This window comes from Pongo pygmaeus, chromosome 13 (genome assembly GCF_028885625.2).
Source record: "Pongo pygmaeus isolate AG05252 chromosome 13, NHGRI_mPonPyg2-v2.0_pri, whole genome shotgun sequence".
Taxonomy (NCBI): Eukaryota; Metazoa; Chordata; class Mammalia; order Primates; family Hominidae; genus Pongo; species Pongo pygmaeus.
In genome coordinates this window covers 19,591,297-19,611,144 of record NC_072386.2, presented here as the reverse complement: position 1 = coordinate 19,611,144, position 19,848 = coordinate 19,591,297, and the positions used below count along the sequence as shown (strand labels likewise).

Below are 19,848 nucleotides of genomic sequence, written 5' to 3'. Positions count from 1 at the left end.
GCACCTGTAATTCCAGCTATCAGGAGGCTGAGGCAGGAGAATCGCTTGAACCTGGGAGGTGGTGGTTGCAGTGAGCAGAGATCGTGCGCCACTGCACTCCAGCCTGGGCAGCAGAGTGAGACTCTGTCTCAAAAAAAAAAAAGCAGTTCACTTGTAATCCCAGCTACTCAGGAGGCTGAGGCAGGAGGATCGCTTGAACCCAGGAGTTTGAGACCAACCTGGGCAACGAACCAAGACCCTGTCTCTAAAAAAAAAAAGGAGTTGGATACAGACCTCCGGAATTTACGAGAGAATATCATCTATAGAAACATAATTTACCAAGAATACTGTGAAAAAGAAATTATTACATGAAACTGTGGCCTGAAATAATTGACCCCGTGGTCCTACTGACCTTTTTCAGTCCCTGGTTCTATAGAATATGTTCCATAAAAATGTATTCCATCTGTTATTACCATATGATGAATGTGGTATGATTCTGGGTGAGGTCTAAGTTACCATGTAGCTGGTCTCTTTTATAAACAGGAAAACCAAACACTAAAACCTAAAGCCAACAATTTATTTTAAGACACAAAGTTGTACAGTAGCTAGGTATAGTAGAAAGACCACAGGGGTAGTCTCACACTGCAATGAGCCTGATGATTTACCTTGCTGACTGACAAAACTATGCCATATTTAATCCTTTGAAAAGTATCCTACTCCATGAAACTGGCAGTCCAGATATGACTGTCAATAAACAATCAAAAGCTTGAGTTTCTGGATTTGTGCCAGCTAACATTATCATGTTGGTGTTTCTATAAAACAGCTGACTTTCAAAGTGCTACAGCAGTGTCCTACAAGAGCAAGCTGTCTTCCCTATTAGTGGTGCAAGCATCACATGCCACATGGGAATTTTTGTTTGTTTGTTTGTTTTGAGATGGGGTTTTGCTCTTGTCACCCAGACTGGAGTGCAATGGCACGATCTTGGCTCACCGCAACCTCCACCTCCCGGGTTCAAGTGATTCTCCTGCTTCAGCCTCCCCAGTAGCTGGTATTACAAGTACCAGCCACTAGGCCCAGCTAATTTTTGTATTTTAGTAGAGACGGGGTTTCACCATGTTGGCCAGGCTGGTCTCGAACTCCTGACCTCAGGTGATTCACCCGCCTCAGCCTCCCAAAGCTCTGGGATTACAGGCGTGAGCCACCACACCTGGCCAGGGATTTTTTTTTTTTTTTTTTTTTTTGAGACAGAGTCTCGCTCTGTTGCCCAGGCTGGAGTGCAGTGACTCAGTCTCAGCTCACTGCAACCTCCACCTCCTGGGTTCAAGCGATTCTTCTGTCTCAGCCTCCCGAGTAGCTGGGACTATAGGCTTTCGCATTTTTAGTAGAGACAGGGTTTCACCATATTGATTAGGCTGGTCTCAAACTCCTGACCTCAGGTAATCCACCTGCCTCAGCCTCCCAAAGTGCTGGGATTACAGGTGTAAGCCAATGCACCCGGCCAAAAATATAACTATTTAAATATAAGAACATCATTCACAAACTACAGTTGAGCCCTCTCTTCTTTCTGCCCTCATCTCAGTTCTGCATGCCTCTCTCCTACCATTAGACTTGAGAGGAAACTTACTCATCTTTATACCCTGGCACCTGGTTGGTGTTCACTGGCAAATGTGTAAGTGAACACACACAATCTCCTCAGCCATGGAAGCTTTATTTACTTTGCTTTCCAGAAAAAGTAGGCTCACACAGAGTGGTGTCCCAGGTCAACATAGTGGACATGCCATGCTTTTTGGCTGCCCGGGATCTGAGGTCCCTTCCTACATTTGGGAATTCCTTTTTTATGAGTTTGCTGGGAAGCAGAACATGCCTTTCACTGTAGAAGTGGAAATTCCGGGTATTGTCTCTGCTTCTCCTTGTGATTCTATAATGCTACAAATTACTCTTGATTTTGAATTAAGAACCAGAGACACAATAAAGTCTCTGGAATAATTTTCTCTGGGACCGTGGCAAGTGTGGCAAGTTCTTAGAGCAACACTGGCTGCCATGATCCAGGGTTCTGTGCCTGTGGCTTTGGCAAAGTAAGTGGTGGCACCTAATATTCAGCAGAAATGGTGTCCTCACTGCCCCAGCTCTGTGGAGTATGACCAAGGAACAAAGGGTGATGTTCCAGTTGCCTACTCTCCAAGCCTAATTCTCTAGGCCTCCTGGTGATACTGAACTCCCTATTATCCTTTTAATAAAATACTTTTCTTTTTCTGTCAAAATTGGATTTTGGTGTTTGCAACTAAAAAATCTGACTCACATAGTCACATGATAAATAGCAGAGCTGAAACTATAATCTAGGACATTGAAATCCTAATTCTAGTGTTCTTTCCATGTAGACAGGTCTCTACTTTCCAACAACCCACAATTTTTACATTACATATTGCTGCCCCTAAATCATTTTGTTCACCGAATTTATACTTGAATATGTAAGCTGATTAGTGAACATTTCAAGTGACTGTATTTCAAATGCAGTAGTATCTTTGAACATCTGTTTATGTAATAGTTTCTTTCTTTTTTGCATTTTTGGCCTCTGTAGACTTAAGTGGAAATGAAAATACCCCGCACTTGAGCAAACGTGGGAGTTAGGGGCCCCAACACCTGCACAGTCACAAATCTGCATGTAACTTTGACTCCCCAAAAACTTAACTACTAATAGCCTACTGTTGCACAGAAACCTTACTGATAACATAAAAAATAGATTAATACATATTTTGTATCATTATCTATTATATACTGTATTCTTACAACACAGTAAGCTAGAGAAAATGTTAAGAAAATCACAGAGAGAAAAAGCATTGACAGTACTACACTGTATTTATTTAGATTCTAAGTTTAGGTTGTCTGTTTACAAGATTAGTCATGTCTGAAATCAGCAACTACAGCTGCAGACCTCAATCGATAGTACATATCAAGAATTCAACTTTTTCCTTTCATGTCATGACTTTTCTCTGCTTCCTGGGAGCACTTCCAGCATCACTAGTGGCACTCTGTATAGATCCCATGGAGTTATTCAAAGTTTTGTGGTATGGCATTAAACACAAAAAATACTTGAGACAGAGAGGGATCGCTTTTACTTTGATTCGCAATTTACTGGAGAGAGGAACTGCTCATGCAGAGATGAGTGTCACATGGCATTTTAAGTGGATACCTATAACACTTGAGCTCCCTGCAGTGGCAACAAGAGGTGGCTATGGACTTACTGTATTACACTATTACAAAAGATAATTTTATGCAGTTATGATTTAATACTGCATCTTTCTCTTGACCTCAAATTATGCTATCTATGGTCTGTTTGTGTACATAAGTTTTGATAAATCTTAATTTTTTATAATAGATGTGTGCATTTTATGGCACTAATAGATTACACTCTACATATATTTTATGCATTCATGACATCCTTTTTCTTAAATTTTTTCAATATTTCTAGACTACATATGTGTCCTTTTTTCAAATTGTTGCAAATCTCCAATTTTTCAATGCATTTTTTGAAAAAAATCTGCACGTAAGTGGACCTGTGCACTTCAAATCTGTGTTGTTCAAGGGTCAACTCTACTATTGCTAATGTGACTGAGAAAAAGATGAAAAACTATTAGACATGCTTAAAATAGATCTTTTTAGCCTTATAATGACTGTTGGACTAAAACCAGCTGTGTTTTATTTCTGAAGGAAAGAAACAATTTAAGAACATATTTCATAACTCTGAAAATATTTCGTATGTTTAAAAGACAAAGTGCATAAATGATTTTGTAATGTTTTACATCTCAGTAACAAGTATATTCAACTTTTATATATGTGATATCTATGTTTTGTGTACTTATGCTAAAGTAGGCAACCGACACCACATATGCATATCTGTAATACTGAGTATACACAAGTAGCATGTAAGTAGCAACTGTTCACTGTCTCCTGGGTGATGTCCATAACACAGAGTAAGGAAAAGGTCTTGTGTTTTATCTCAAATTTATTATGACAAATTTCAAAAAATACGTTATTAAAGGTTGTTCTTGTGTAGTGGAATTTGGAACTGCAGTATACACAATAGCCAGCAGATGTCAGAATGGAATCTCTTAAGACTCAAGTATGAAAACAATAAATAACAGGAGTTTCTGGAAGGACTGAGGCTTTCTTGCTCTTCTGTGCACAACACACTTCAGTCACACTGGTCTTTCTTCCTCAAATACATCTGCTTTAACACTTTTTCAAAGATGCCCCGCTCTATCTGGCCAATTCCTATTCACCCAAACCTACTTTGTGTGTCTCCTCCTAAGGGAGTCCTCCCTACTGCCTCCCAGGCTCGAAATCGAACCCATTATTTTCCCCTTGACACTCGTTCCTTACTTCAGCAAATGGCACCGTCAACCCTGCGCTTAAACCAGAAATCAGGGAGTCTTCTTTGATGCCTTTCTTTCCTCATTACACATATCTAAACAAATGCTGAGCTGCTCATATACCCCTCTGACCTCTCCTTCAAATGCAGTACCCATATTGCATCCAATATTGTTTTAAGTGGACAATTCTGAACTCCCCACCTTGATCAACACGATCTTTGCCTGACCCTCCCTTTACCTATTCCCCGTAGATAACCTGGACCTAACCCTTCAGGTTCCTTTAAATGTCATGTTTTCAGGTAAGTTTTCTCTGAGCCTCCAGCAAGGTTTTCAGGTCTTTGAGATATTTACTCACATGGCATCTTATGGCAGATTATAGACCTCAAAAAGGCAGTCCCCCTGCCCGTCCATATCCTCAACTCCTAGCACAGTGCCTGGCACATAGCAGGAACTCAGTAATGCTGATGAATGAATTTGTAATCTCAGGGCTTTGATCTATGATAGAATGAACATCTTTAAAGTAATAAAAGTGATTTGGTGACCATTTCACACTTAGCCAAATTTTGCTCTTTACTTTAGAAGGTGTCCTGTAGGACAAATCCGGCCAGCCATCTTTTCTGTAAATAAAGTTTTATTGGGACACAGCCACACCCACTCATTTACATACTGTCCCTGGCTGCTTTCATACTACCAACTGCAGTTGGCAGAGTTGAGAGATCGTAAGAGCCCACAAAGCCTAAAATATTTACCATTTGCCCCAACAGAAAGCTTGCCAACCCCTGCTTTAGTGGCTTGACGACTGAGCTACATGCAGTATTTATGACATGATCAAGCTATAAAAGCAAAATCGAGTACAAAGACTGGTGCCTGGATATTATAAGAGACATGCTTAGCTCAAACAAAGAGGGGGAAGAGAACAAGAAGTCCTGATTCCTGTACTTGTTCTTCATTCCAAATGTAGGCCCAAATTTTCCAGCCTGTGAACTGCTGAACACGTTGTTAACTGTAATACTAACTTACTCCACAGAAGAACTATAAAGAGCAATGATAAAGCAGTTTTTTTTTTTAATGTTGCACTGACAGCAGGAAGAACACTACCTTAATTTAGGAGCAACATTCCTACTCAGCTGGTAACCTGTTTGTGGAGAATAAACATTTTTCACTATCCCCATTTCTTTCAACGTACCCCTTTCAAGAGTTTACCAAACTCAAATTTGCTATGGTTCTTTCTTATTTCACGTTACATATTCAAACAAACTGTATATATCTCTCCAACTGTTTCTTAATGTACTGTTTCAGAACTGCTTATTCCAAGTATTGAACCCCTCTGTGGCGTTTATGGCCTGAAAGTTAAAAAGCTGGTCACAAAAGCTGAACCATCACATTTTCTCTTACTCCAGCCTGAACATACACTAGAATCCAGGGTAACAATTACACTATTTTCCTCCAAGAAAAGCATGTAAGGATGGGGTACAAGGAATAAATAAACACTATAAGTCCCCTGGATAAGCACAGACTGACTAGAAATAATGTTTTTAAATGAAAAAAAAAAAAAAAGGTCCCCTAGGCCTTGGCCAGCTGCTATTCATTGGCCGCTGAAACTTGCAGTCTCAACCTCTCCACCTGTAAAATGGCATTATTATTGATTGGTTAAGGCTATTTTTAGATAATGAACTTAAGTGTTTGGTAAGTTTGAAGTTTGTACACAATTAGAGGATGAGTATGCTATCTCAGAGCATCTGGAAATAGGAATGAGATCCATCTATGCCGTGAATGCCAGCACAAATCACTTCTAAATGCCTTATACCAAAGACTAGCCATTAATAACATTTACCAAATGTCAAGCAATTGTGCCAACTGCTCTACTTGCATTTTTTCACTTAATCCTTACGACACTTTGAAGTAGAGAGATGTTTCTATTATCCTAACTTTATAGTTAAAGAAAATGAGATTCAGAGCTCACTTGCTGAAAATCACCCATCTCGTAAGTATTGGAGCCAACACTCAAAATCAAGTCTGCCTGTCTTTAGAGCCAGTATTCATATGACCACAGTGCCATACACTACACTTTCTTAATTTAAGAAATAAATACAAAGCCACAGAATTAAAATACATGCTTTCCAGGTAAAGATGGTAGACGAAGCATGTATATCCACCTCCACTCCCTCCCACAAATCCCATTAAATGACAGTAAAGGTTTTTGTTCTAAGATATAAACCTAAAAGGATGGAAGAAAAGAGGAAACAGGAATAAAATGTTAGAAGCTGGAAAATAGGTAGATCAACAGTAAATCAGTAGACTGAAAAACTGAATTTTGAGCCAGCAGTAGGAAAAGAAAAAAACCCACAAGAACCCCCAAACAACAACAAAAACTCACAACCTAATTTATATCATGGTATCCCTAAAAGGCTCAGAAACTAGTGGCTTCAGGTGCCTCTAGCAATAAGGGGTAGAAGGGTAGACATTAAAATAAGAATTGGTGTAAGGTTTAAGTAATCAGATGCTCTCTGCAACTCTATGCAGCAAAACACCCTCCATTACACAGTACCCTCTCAAAATGATAAGTTTTTTTTTCTAGGCCAGGTGCAGTGGCTCACACCTGTAATCTCAGCACTTTGGGAAGCTGAGATGGGCGGATCACCTGAGGCCAGCAGTTCGAGACCAGCCTGGCCAACATGATGAAACACCATCTCTACTAAAACTACAAAAATTAGCCAGGCATGGTGGTGTGCGCCTGTAATCCCAGCTACTCAGGTGGCTAAGGCACAAGAATCGTCTGAGTCAGGGAGGCAGAGGTTGCAGTGAGCCAAGATCGTGCACTGCACTCCAGCCTGGAGCAAAACTCTGTCTCCAAAAAATAAAAAGTTTATTTTCTGAAAAGGGTAAAATAGAAGGTCTCTAGATTATGGGATGCCAGGCAGTTTGGGCAGAGGTACTATACTCAAAACAGAGACGCAGTGAGCAAATGCGTACTGGATACTGAAACACACACACACACACACACACACACACAAACACACCTCTCTGTCCTAAGCCTCACCACAGCCCTATTCCTTTGAATCCCAGAACGTTGGCAGGGCCTCATTCAGCACTTGGGAGATTGGAAGTCTTTGTTCTCTGAGGAATGACCAGCTCAATAGGGAATAACTAAAGATACAGACGCAAAAAGTTTTCTCAACAAAAATGGCCCGATAGATGGCCCTTTGGCAAAGTTCAACATCAACAAGCTCCACTCCAGGCCTTTAATCCATGTTAGTTCTCAGTTTTTAAGTGTGAGCAGACAACCAAGGAAAGCATCTAACATGAAACAAAAAAAGAGAAAAGCAATTATAGATAAAATAGACTATAAAGGAAAAAGAAAATATTAAAAGTACCATCATTCTAAAAAGAGAACAGAAGGAAAAAGAAGGGGAGGAAATCAATAAAAACCTATAAGCATTCATTGGTGGGAGCTACAAATTAATACGACTGAACTCATGGAGACAGAGTAGAATGATGGTTACCAGAGGCTAGGAAAGGTTAGGGGAGGAATGCAGGGATGGCTAATGGGTACAAAAACATAGTTAGATGTAATGAATAAGTTCTAGTATTTGATAGCATAATGGGTGATTACAGTCAATAATAATTTACTGTACATCTAAAAATAACTAAAAGTATAACTGGAATGTTTGTAACATAAAGAAATTATAAATGAGGTGACAGATAATCCCGTTATCCTGATGTGATTATTAGGCACTGTATGCCTGTATCAAAATATCTCATGCACCCCATAAATATATACACTTACATACCAATAAAAAATAATAAAATTATTTTAAAACCTACAAAATTTGAGAAATAAAGATACAAGTTTCAAGTTTAAATAGGTTCACCAAGTGCCCACCACAGTGTATTAAAATAAACACACACTAAATGATGTCATCATGGAATATAAGCATACTAGGAACAAAGATCCTTGTTTCTCAGGAAGAAATATTTAGTCCCACAAAAAAATCAGGAATCAGAATGATTTCAGATTTCTCAGCAGCAACACTGAAAGCTAGAGGCTTTGCTTTAAAATTCTGAAGGAAAATGATTGCTAATCTAGAACCCTATATTCAGCAAACTATAGAATAAAGACATTTTTAAGGCCAGGCATGGTGGCTCACGCCTATAATCCCAGCACTTTGGGAGGCTGAGGTGGGCAGATTACCTGAGGTCAGGAGTTCGAGACCAGCCTGGCCAACATGGCAAAACCCTGTCTCTACTAAAAATACAAAAATTAGCCAGGCGTGGTGGCGCGTGCCTGTAATCCCAGCTACTTGGGAGGCTAAGGCAGGAAAATCGCTTGAACTGGGAGGTGGAGGTTGCAGTGAGCCAAGATCATGCCACTGCACTCTAGCCTGGTTGACAGAGCAAGACTCCATGTAAAAAAAAAAAAAAAAAAAAGACATTTTTAGACCAGCAAGGTCATTTACCTCCTATGCTACCTTTCTCAGGAGGACACTGCGGGAGAAAATAGGCTCCATCAAATGAGGGAGTAAACCAAGACACTAGGTAACAAAAAACAAGAGATATAATAAGAGAGAAGAAAAGGAATTCCCAGACAATAGTGAAGGGAGTTCCCAGAATATAGCCACACATCCAGCATAGAGAAGGGAGTTCCCAGAATATAGCCATACATCAGGCATAGAGAAGGCAGTTCCCAGAATATAGCCACACATCAGGCATAGAAGGCTATCAGTCCAGTCAGGGGCAGGTCAGAAGACTCCAGGAAAGGCTTACTCAGGAAAATGAAACAGAGTACCTAATAAAGCTGATTGCTGTGAATGATTTAGATAAATGGCAAAAAGTTTAGTTGATTTAGTGGAAATTCCATAGAAAAACCAAGCCTAGAAAAAAACAAAAAGATATACAGCAAAAGAAAACCAGGTACTATACTCAGAATCTTAATGATACTAACTTACTCAAGATCACACTACGTTCTCCTTTGGAAGGAAGAGATGACAAGATACGTGTGAGTGATGGCACTAAGGAGAGGACAGAGACCCAAATCCCAATCACGACCATCACATTATTTAGAGACAAAAAGGTAAATACCAATAAAATCAGCTAAAAAGAGGTGTATGTAGTTGCTCCTGGGGAGAAGGTTAAGGACTATCCCCTCTCCACTCAACAAACTTGGAGAACTATTTGGCTTAAAAATATAGTACTTTTTTCCTTTGGTAGTATTAATATTTCATATACTCAGCATCAAGCAGTAATGCTACCTTTCATTAAGACTGCCTGGCAATAAAACACAATGACACTTCATCAGGATTGGCAAATTCTCTAGTCCAAAACAAGATGAACTTACTGAAGCTTGCAATAATCTCAATATAATACAAGTCTCACTAGTGATTGTTGGTTTGCAGCAAAAAGAAAAATAGAAACCCAATTTTTCTTAATTGATATGTTTATTAAAAACATAGACTAATAATGATCCTGTGCTTAAATGTCATTGTGACTGTGTGCTGATTTCCACAAAACATTAACAAATTATAAGAGACTCTTCACAAATACACTCTGGGCAGAAGAAAAAAGTAAACAGAAATGACTGACAAGACAGTGCCATTTCAGACACAGCTCCCTTAATACTTGCTAGAAAACGGAGTTTGACATTATTTACAATTATACCAGTATTGTCAGAGGCCAAACGTCACAGGGATAAGGGTACACCAGATCACGAGACATCGTTTCATACTTCCCAAATAGTTTTATATTTTAGCTTTGAAGGTCAGTTACCAGAGCCAAACTTGTTCTTAACAAGCAGAATTTTATGTCCATTCAAAGAGTCTCTTACACCTTTCTGGGCCTATTCACTTGCAGAGAGGGGTCGAAACTGTAACCAGGCTCTTCATATCATGCATTCATATGTGATGTCCTGTCTTCATATGCTGTCCAATTTCTTTAAGATAAATGGAGCTGAAAGAAAAACAAATCTAAAATTAGTTTTCAAATCTATTAGCCCATAGGCTACATTATAGAATTATCAGGTTTATTCAACATGTTTTTGAAAATAACTCCAAGTGATGGTCAAGCATGTGCCTGTACAGCTCAGCAAAAGGGACTAGTTGCCTTCCAAAGCAGCCCATTCCACTGTCATTCAGCTATTATTGTAAATTTCATTCTTATACTACATAAAACCTTTTCTCCACATAGTTTGCCCCTTAGGGCCATAAAGTATAAATCCAATTCTCTTTCAAATGACAATCCTTTACTCTGGCGATTTATTTTAACTGTAAAAGGAACAAAACTCTAGAGGAAACAAATGGGCATTTTTCACCTTTAAAAACTCATTTGAAAGGCAGAGGATATGGGAAAACACTGAACTAGAGAACCGGAAGAGCTGGACACCTATTTTGGGTCTCTTACTGATTAGCTATATATCACTTAACATACTCTAGATCACATCTGATACGGTCCTACCTCAGTCATTAAGAGGGTCTAGTAAGATCATGTACATAGAAATGTCTAGAAAACTAAATGTCGACATATAGATCTAAAGAAGTGATACTACTGTCCTGTGTAAAAGTGTTGTGACCAAAAAAAAGCTACCCAAATCACCTTCTTTCTCAATACTCATACTAATAGAATTTTGTTAACATTATTTTATTTATTTTTTTCAGCCTCCTGAATAGTTGGGACTATAGGCACATGCCACCATGCCTGGCTAATTTTTGTATTTTTTTAAAAGACGAGGTATCGCTATGTTGCCAAGGCTGGTCTTGAACTCCTGAGCTCGAGCAATCTGCCCGCCTCAGCCCCGCAAAGTGCTGGAATTACAGGCATGAGCCACTGTGCCCAGCTCAATTTGTTAATATTAAACTGAAGACACTGAGATCTGTCAGAAGCTGATAAAGTCAGCAGTATATCCAATTTTTCCTACTAATTCTTAACGACAGAAAAAAATCCATGAAATGATCAATGGATAAGCAAAATGTGATACATCCTTCCAATGGAAACTTATTTAGCCATCAAAATGAAGTTCTGACACATGCTACAACATGGATGAATCTTGAAAATGTTATGCTAAGTGAAATAAGCCAGACACAAAAGGCCATGCATTTGATGATTTCATTTAAATGAAATACCCAGGGCCAGGTGTGGTGGACCACACCTGTAATCCCAACACGTTGGGAGGAGGAAATGAGGATTGATCGAGCCCAGCAGTTTGAGACCAACCTGGGCAGCATAATGAAACCTTGTGTCTCCAAAAACTAAAAAATTAGCAGGGCGTGGTGGTGTGTGCCTGCAGTCTCAATTACTCAGGAGGCTGAAGTAGGAGGATCACTTGAGCCTGGGAGGTCGAGGTTGCTGTGAGCCATGATCACCGCAGCCTCCACCTCTGCACACTAGCTTGGGCAACAGAGCAAGACCCTGTCTCAAAAAAAAAAAAAAAAAAAAAAAAATCCAGACTAGACAAATCCATAGAGAAAAAGTAGATTAGTCGTTGTGAAAGGCTGGAGAAAAGGGGAAATGGGGTAACAATGAATTCGTATGGTGTTTCTTCTAGGGGGAAAGAAAATATTGTCAAATTGTGATGGCTGCACAACTGACTGCTAAAAACCACTGAATTGTACACCTTAAATGGGTATATTGTATAATATACAAATTATATTTCAACTTAAAAGTGAAAATAAACAATTCATATCAAATACAAAGGTCACTAAGAAGCAGCAAATATTTCACTGGCAGCTAGATCAATGAAAAAGGCAGAAGGCAGGAAATAAGTAAATTTGGAAGTTGCAAGAAGCTGTTGAATTAGGATGATATGGGTGTTTCTGTTCCCCAAGACTCGCTCTTCTGTGAAAGCAGAGTAATACCATAGACAGTGAAAGAGACACAGAATAAGGGAGATCTCGGTATCAGTGAGCTCTGGCCTAAGCCCAACATGAGCCTTCAATAGGATGACTTTGGTATGGCCTTCATTTATTTGAACCATCGCTGCCGCTCCATCCAGACTGGCTGGCCAATAATATACAGCAAGGAACAATGGAAAGGATACTGAATTGAGAACGAGAAGGCAGGGCATTTGAGAACTGATCATAAAGCTGCTTCCAGTTCTTATATTCAGTGTTCCTATAACTCTGATACCTTTCTTCCTTGCTAAGTCCCCTGTGAAAATCAAGTTCTCATTTGTAAAATGATATAAAGAATCTTAGGCCCTGCCTCCCTCAAAGGTCCACTGTCAAGACTATATAATGGGAGTAACTTCCTGTCAATTGTAAAATATAGAAAAAAAAAAACCTCAAATATTTGCATTAATCCTATAGACCCATATTCTTTTTTCCCATTTTTTCCAAAAAAGTAATGACTCACTTCACCTTCTATACAAAGAAACAGAAATGAAGCAAAACTTTCTGGATTTCAAAGGTCAGTACTTTTGAAAGGGAAGGAACCCGGCCGCTGGTTCACGCCTGTAATCCCAGCACTTTGGGAGGCTGAGGCAGGTGGATCACCTGAGGTCAGGAGTTCGAGACCGGCCTGGCCAACATGGTTAAACATCCATCTCTACTAAAAATACAAAAATTAGCCGGGCGTGGTGGCGTGCGCCTGTAATCTCAGCTACTCGGGAGGCTGAGGTGGGAGAATGGCTTGAACTCGGGAGGCAGACGTTGCAGTGAGCCAAGACTGCGCCACTGCACTCCAGCCTGGGCAACAGGGCGTGACTCTGACTCGAGGAAAAAAAAAAAAAAGAAAAGAAAAGAAAGGGAAGGAACCTGGTACTGAGTTAAGAGTTCTGGATTTTAGGTCAAGATCATTCACTGAATCGCTGAGTGACCTTGGGCCAACCTTCCCAAGAAGGCTGTTTCTTCCCAAGAAACAGAACTCTGGTTCTCTTCCTCTGTTTCTCTGTCTGCAAAAACGAGGAGGTTCCTCTAGGGATCATTACTTGAGCTCTTTCAGCTAAAACATTCTTTTTTTTGAGACAGAGTCTTGCTCTGTCACTCAAGCTGGAGTGCAGTGTCGCGATCTGGGCTCACTGCAACCTCCGCCTCCTGGATTCAAGCAATCCTCCCACCTTAGCCTCCCGAGGAGCTGGGATTACAGGCGCCCGCCACCACGAACTCCTGACCCCAAATGATCCGCCCGCCGCGGCTTCACAAAGTGCTGGGTGGGATTACAGGCGGGAGCCAACGCGCCCGGCAGCTCAAACATTCTTAAAGCTGGGAGAACCAGGATGATTAACCACGCGCGCCGGCCACCACGTGCACTTCAGTGCCCGGACCCTGACCCGCAGACCTCAAACCGCGCATATGCCCGTCGCCTTCAACGCGCACCCTCCTTGCTCCCCGCTACCGTTCAGCTCAGTTCAAAGGCCCGATGACCCCTTAGAGTTAAAGGGTGCCCGTCGGTGAGCTCCCCGCTGGTCTCACAGCCACAGCCCGGGAGACACTCACTGACTCGCAGCAGGGCCACGTAGATGAGAAAGTTCCGTATGGAGGAGATCACATCCTCGCGCATCTTCCGTTTCATCTCCTCCGGGTCCAGCTTCGGCGCGAGGCCCTCAATCCGGAACATCGCGGGTCTGTCTTAGCTGCTTCCAGCCGCCGCGCTCCGCTCTCCACAGTGGCAGCCTCGCGCCCGGAACTCGGCCTGTCCTCATTTCCTGTTCCCGCCCCCTCGTTGCCACACTCGACGATGGATGCCTGCAAGGGACAATCCACGTCCTGAGCCGGCGGATCTGAAGTGCGGTGTGAAGTGGGCGGCCGCAATCTCAGCAACGCAGGCTCTGGTTTCTCCACGCTGTCTTTAATAACATCTGTCATACAAAAATCAGCCCGGCTCGGTGGCGCGTGCTTATAATCCCAGCTACTTGAAAGGCTGAGGCAGGAAAATCGCTTGAACCCAGGAGGCGGATGTTGCAGTTAGCCGAGATCGCGCCAGTGCGCTCCAGCCTGGGCGACAGAGCGAGCGAGACTCCGTCCCAAATAATAATAATAATAACAACAACAACAACAATAACATCTGTCTTGAGCCTGGAGCGCTGCGCTGTAAAGTGCTTTTACGCGCTGGAGGGGGCTGTGCACATAGGTACCACTGTAAACAGTGATAACTAACATCTATTGAATATTCAATATAATTGTCCCCCGTGAATTCGATATTATAATCGTCATTTCCTAGATTAGAAAATTGAAGCACAGAGATCTTTAAAACATCTGGCCCAAATGTGCTTTAATTTTTATTTATTTTTTATTGCTAATTGTGGTTGAGACTGTTCTGGAACTCCTGGGTTCCAGGATCCAAGCGATCCTCCCGCCTCGGCCTCCCAAAGTGCTGGGATTACAGGCGTGAGCTATCGCGCCTGGCCCCTAAATGTGCTTAAAAATACCTCAGAGCGGAAAAAAGTATTGAGAGTGATAAGTGATGTAAGCAAAATATTAAAAACTGCTGGTGACTAGTACTTCATTTTAGTTAATTATTCTAGTCTTTCTTGAGTATGTTTGAAACTTTACGTAAGTTAAAACAAAGAGACAAAGATGAAACTTTTTTTTTTTTTTTGAGACAGAGTCTCGCTCTGCCGCCCAGGCTGGAGTGCAGTGACGTGATTTCAGCTCACTGCAACCTCTGCTTCCCAGGTTCAAGTGATTCTCCTGCCTCAGCCTCCTGAGTAGCTGGGATTACAGGTGCGCAGCACCACGCCTGGCTAAATTTTGTATTTTTTGTAGAGACTGGGTTTCACCATGTTGGCCAGGCTGGTCTTAAACTCCTGACTTCAGGTGATCTGCCCACCTCGGCCCCCAAAAGTGCCGTGATTACAGGCATAAGCCACCGCACCTGGCCTTTTTACAGATTATTGAAGCACAGAGGTCTTTAAAATACTGTTAGCCAAGTAACACAATATGTATAAAGCAAGTTCAAATCTGATCAGCATTTTACAGGTGAATAGAAGGAGGCTCAGAAACCAAGTCCAGCTTTGGTGTGAGGCCCTTTATCTGGAACATCGCGGCTGAAGTCTAAAGTGCACTAAAGTCTAAAGTCATTCTGCTGGTGATGCACGGGCAGGGTTCTAATGCAGATAATTATCATGTCAAGTTGAATTATCTTTCCCCTGCACCCTACTGCTCATCTGTTAGTCTTTAACAGTTAGTGCCCACATGGATGGACATCGCTAGAGTCAGGAGTTTGATGCAACCAGATTTCCTGTCACAGAAGCATCCAAACAGAGTTAGTAGGCTGCTGCCCCAAGTTACGCGTGCCAACTAGCCATATCTACTTCTTACACACAAGCCAGATGACTGAATTGCTCACATAATTCAAAACCAGAATGTTCCTTCTTGACTGCATATTGCATAGCAACAATGGACTTTGGATAAATTAGGACAATAATTTACTATGAGAGCAACTAATAACTATAAGCGCGGTCAACTTTCTGGTTGACAGAATGTAAGACACTGGGGCAAGAAAGGGAACTCATCTGCTTATTCTAGCTTTAGCAACCTTTTGCATCTGTAATTCATGCAATGGAATAGCAGAGGCAGCTCTGGAATGGGAGGGACTGACTCCCAAGGAATAGCCTCCAGCCAACCCTTTGTGAGTGTTTAGAAAGCCTGCAGTGATGTTGAAAGCAGCAAGAACTGCGGAAAGAACATGAACAGGAACACTGGAGACATGGACTCTAGATCTGGCACTGCTGCCAACTAGTGGTGTGATGAGGGACGAGTATCTGATTTCACTGCAACTCCATTTCTTTCTTCTTATTTATTTGTTTATTTATTTATTTATTCATTTATTTATTTATTTTAGACTGAGTCTTGCTCTGTCGCCCAGGCTGGAGTGCAGTGGCGTGATCTTGGCTCACTGCAACCTCTGCCTCCCGGGTTCAAGCGATTCTCCTGCCTCAGCCTCCCGAGTAGTTGGGACTACAGGCGTGTACCACCACGCTCGGCTAATTTTCTTTTTTATTTTTTAAGAGATGAAGTTTTGCTCTGTCGCCCAGGTTGGAGTGCAGTGGTGTGATCATAGCGCACTGCAGCCTCACACTCCTGGGCTCAAGCAGTCCTCCTCCTGCCTTAGCTTCCTGAGTAGCTGGGACTACAGGCACGTGCCACTACACCTGGTTATTTTTTTCTATTTTGTTAGAAATAGAATATTGCTGTGTTGTCCAGGCTGGTCTCAAACTCCTGGGCTCAAGTAATCCTCTTGCCTCAGTCTCCTGACTGAGGCATGAGCCACTGCACCCAGTTCTTCCATTTGTTTAGTTGGAAAGCGAAGGCATATACTGAGATGCTTTTGAAAGTTTCTTCCAGTTCTAACAGTCTATGCATTTTTTAAAACAACTTATGCATCTTGAATTTTAATTGTGTCCTCTAGAACTTTCTGGTATGGAGCGTATGACTGAAAATATCATCAAATTTGGTCAGACATCAAAATGGTCAGTGTGTGTGTGTTCCACAATAGGATAGATGTAAAAATAAGGCAAATCTCATCCATCCGAATAGTGAGGCGAAGTGATTGGGAAGGGGTGAGTTCTTGTTACGTGGTTCCAGTAACTTCAAACCCTAATGCTGATCAAGTTTAGAAAAACAGCTCACATATGAAACTATCAATTAATTTATTTTCTCTGCGGAGATGCTTTTGAGTAACTTTCATAGGAAATGAAAGATGGGATAAATTAGCCAAAAATCATCTTTCTTGGTGAAAAGAACAGATTTTAAGCATTTGAATTTTATTCCCTAAATTAAAGCAGTACTTTCTTAAGTTAATTTTTTGAGACAGGGTCTCGCTATGTTGCCCAGGCTAGTCTCAAACTCCTGGGCTCGAGGGATCCTCCTGCCTCAGCCTCCCAAGTAGCTGGGATACAGGCAAGCGCCACCATGCCCAGCTAAAGCAGCACCTTTACACCTGGTAGGTGATATGGTAGCAAATGGCTAGCCTGTTAAAGGGCAATATTATTTTCATAACAATTTTCTTAGGTCTGGTGCTTGCGTACCTGTAGACAGAAGTAGGTAGTGGATAGAAATATGGGATAGCTAGATCTTGGAGTGAAGAATTGTGTTGGATACAGGCTAGGAGGATGACCCATTCCTGTCTCAGATACGTTCCTCCTGGTGAATTCAGTTTTCCCCTTGCATGGTTCATCTAGTTGTAATGAAGGAAACTCATGAAAAGAGATTCGCTTCTCTTTTTTGGCTTTTTCAAAAAGTGCTTATTTATTTGGCACGTGGGTGGCGGTATTGTCCAATGACAGTGGGTTTAGGTGAGGCAAATTGAGAAAATACGCTTCAGGAAGTCAACACTGGATAGAGCTATTTCACGTCTTGGACCCCTCATTCTTCCTCGATGATGGGATGATTAGAGGTTGGGTCTAATCTTTAAAGTTGCCTGCATTTCTAAAAATGCCGTAATTCTGTGTTCATCTTTCCTGTTCTTCCTACGTAACCTTGAACTAAAAGCTAAGAGCAAAGGATTCACTGTGATTTGCCGTGGAAGGCAAAAATAAAAAGTGTGCACGCATAATTTAATATTGATATTTGTATTATTTAGTCTGATCACAGAGGAAATGGGAGCTGATGTCACAGCCTGTCTTGTTTTCCATTTAGATCCCAGGAGGGATTAAAGAGCCATTTCCTTTGCCTCGACTTCCCAGACAGTACAGTACACATCATTCAGAGTGTACAACCTACTCATAAGAGAATTAAGTGCTTTAATTTCCATCACTGGTGAGGAATTTGTATTTGCAAGGTCAGAGATTGACTGATGACTCATGATTGGGGAATAAATCCAACATAAAATCACAGGAAGTTTGTGATTCCTAATTTATAGGGATCTATATAGGCTTTGAGTATTGAACAGTTCCACCCCTTCATTTGGCAGATGGGGAAACTGAGGCCCAAAGGGAAGCTAGTTAGAACTGGCTTGGACTAGGATAGATCTCTGGGCTCCCAGTTTAGCACCTTTCCCCGTCGTACCTTGTTGGTTTCGATACTTTAACTGTGAATATTCTCCTTGACAATCCTCCCCTCAGAGGTAAAGATGAAAAGAATGGAGTGTTATTAAACCCCAGCTTGGGAGGGACAGGATAAGGGGTGGCTGTTACTCATCAACAGACTAAAGGCAGCCCTTCTTTCCACATTGCCTCGCCCATCACCAGTTGTTAATCTGGACTGTGTTATTATCCAGCCTCACACCTCTCCTTCCTCATTCCTTCAGGAGGTGAACATGGCCTGGAATTCCTAAAATAAACTTGACTTTAAAGTCCACTCAGGACCCAAGATGAATGAAATAAGGGTCAGGACAAAGAAAGGACCCTTGGGCTCTCAGTAAGGATTGTTCCATGATAGATGCTAACCAGAGTCCTCACCTAGCAGAGAGGATAATTTACTTCTGAAAAATTACTGCTCAGTAAGGGACAGATGCCTCTTTAGGAAGAGGGAACTTTTGAACCTTAAAGGAGACGTAGAATGTTGATAACCACCTCACTGGCATTTGCTTTCTATGACACCCCGTTCTCAGTTCTAACCTTTAGGGCTTTGTTGTCTGGATAATTCATGAATATTTGATCTCTTGCCATGTAGACTGCAAGCACCTCAAGTACAAGGAACATGTCATCGCTCATTCTTTCATCCTCCAAGCAACTGAGGACAGGTATTTACATGGTAGAAACTCAGTGAGTACCCCCAAGTGAATGAGTGAATGAATGCATTCCATGTCTACCAGTGTTTAGAATTTAAAAATTGGTGGCTTTGTATATTAGATTGAAAGGAAATTATCCCCAAAAGAAATTTCCCCCAAATCCTACATAGTATTATTATTATCATTATTTTGACACAGAGTCTTGTTCTGTTGCCCAGGTTGGAGTGCAGTGGCATAATCTCGGCTCACTGCAACCTCTGCCTTCTGAGTTCAAGCAATTCTCCTGCCTCAGCCTCCTGAGTAGCTGGGATTACAAATGTGCACCACCATGCCTGGCTAATTTTTGTATTTTTAGGAGAGATGGGGTTTCACCATGTTGGCCAGGCTGGTCTCGAACACCTGACCTCAAGTGATCCACCTACCTTGGCCTCCCAAAGTGCTGGGATTACAGGCGTGAGCCTCCACACCCAACCCTACATATTATTCTTATATAGTTACTTATTTCTCACTCTTTTAGAACAGGTTGTTTTTTGTTTGGCTAAATAAAAATCAATTAAGTAATTTTAGTCTATCATAGGCAGAGTTATAGATTGAACTTTAAAATGTATTTGCTTGTATTTATTTACAGCAATATAATTATATAAAACCCATGTCATACTTTAAATAACTTTCTTTCTTTTATAAGAAAGTATGTTTACTATAATAAAATTTAGACAATACAAAAGTAAAGAAAAAAAAGTAATTCCCCATAATACTACAGCCACTCATATTGATGGTAATTCTTTTGGCCTTTCTTCTATCATATACATGTACAGCTCTTGCTCTTTCTTGTGTGTGTGTGTGTGTGTGTGTGTGTGGGCATATATATATATATATATATATATATATATATCTCCACACG

At 41.2% G+C, this 19,848-nt stretch overlaps 1 protein-coding gene across 1 annotated transcript; it reads right to left on the bottom strand.

The window, feature by feature from the left end:
• Positions 1–9,765: 9,765 nt before the first annotated feature.
• TOMM5 (translocase of outer mitochondrial membrane 5) lies at positions 9,766–13,976 on the bottom strand. The gene is made up of 2 exons (XM_054500255.2): positions 13,772–13,976; positions 9,766–10,292 (listed from the first exon to the last, which is right to left on the bottom strand). The coding sequence occupies exons 1-2, from the start codon at positions 13,890–13,892 to the stop codon at positions 10,258–10,260; spliced, it is 156 nt and encodes a 51-aa protein (XP_054356230.1). The 5' UTR covers positions 13,893–13,976; the 3' UTR covers positions 9,766–10,257.
• Positions 13,977–19,848: the final 5,872 nt, after the last annotated feature.

What these genes read in the sequence shown, in the direction of transcription:
- TOMM5 (XM_054500255.2), bottom strand. Translation starts at nt 13,892, where the DNA reads ATGTTCCGGATTGAGGGCCTCGCGCCGAAGCTGGACCCGGAGGAGATG. An exon ending in CGTGGCCCTGCTGCGAGTCA is followed by an intron (nt 10,293 to 13,771) that starts GTGAGTGTCTCC and finishes TTTTTCTTTCAG; the next exon opens with CTCCATTTATCTTAAAGAAA.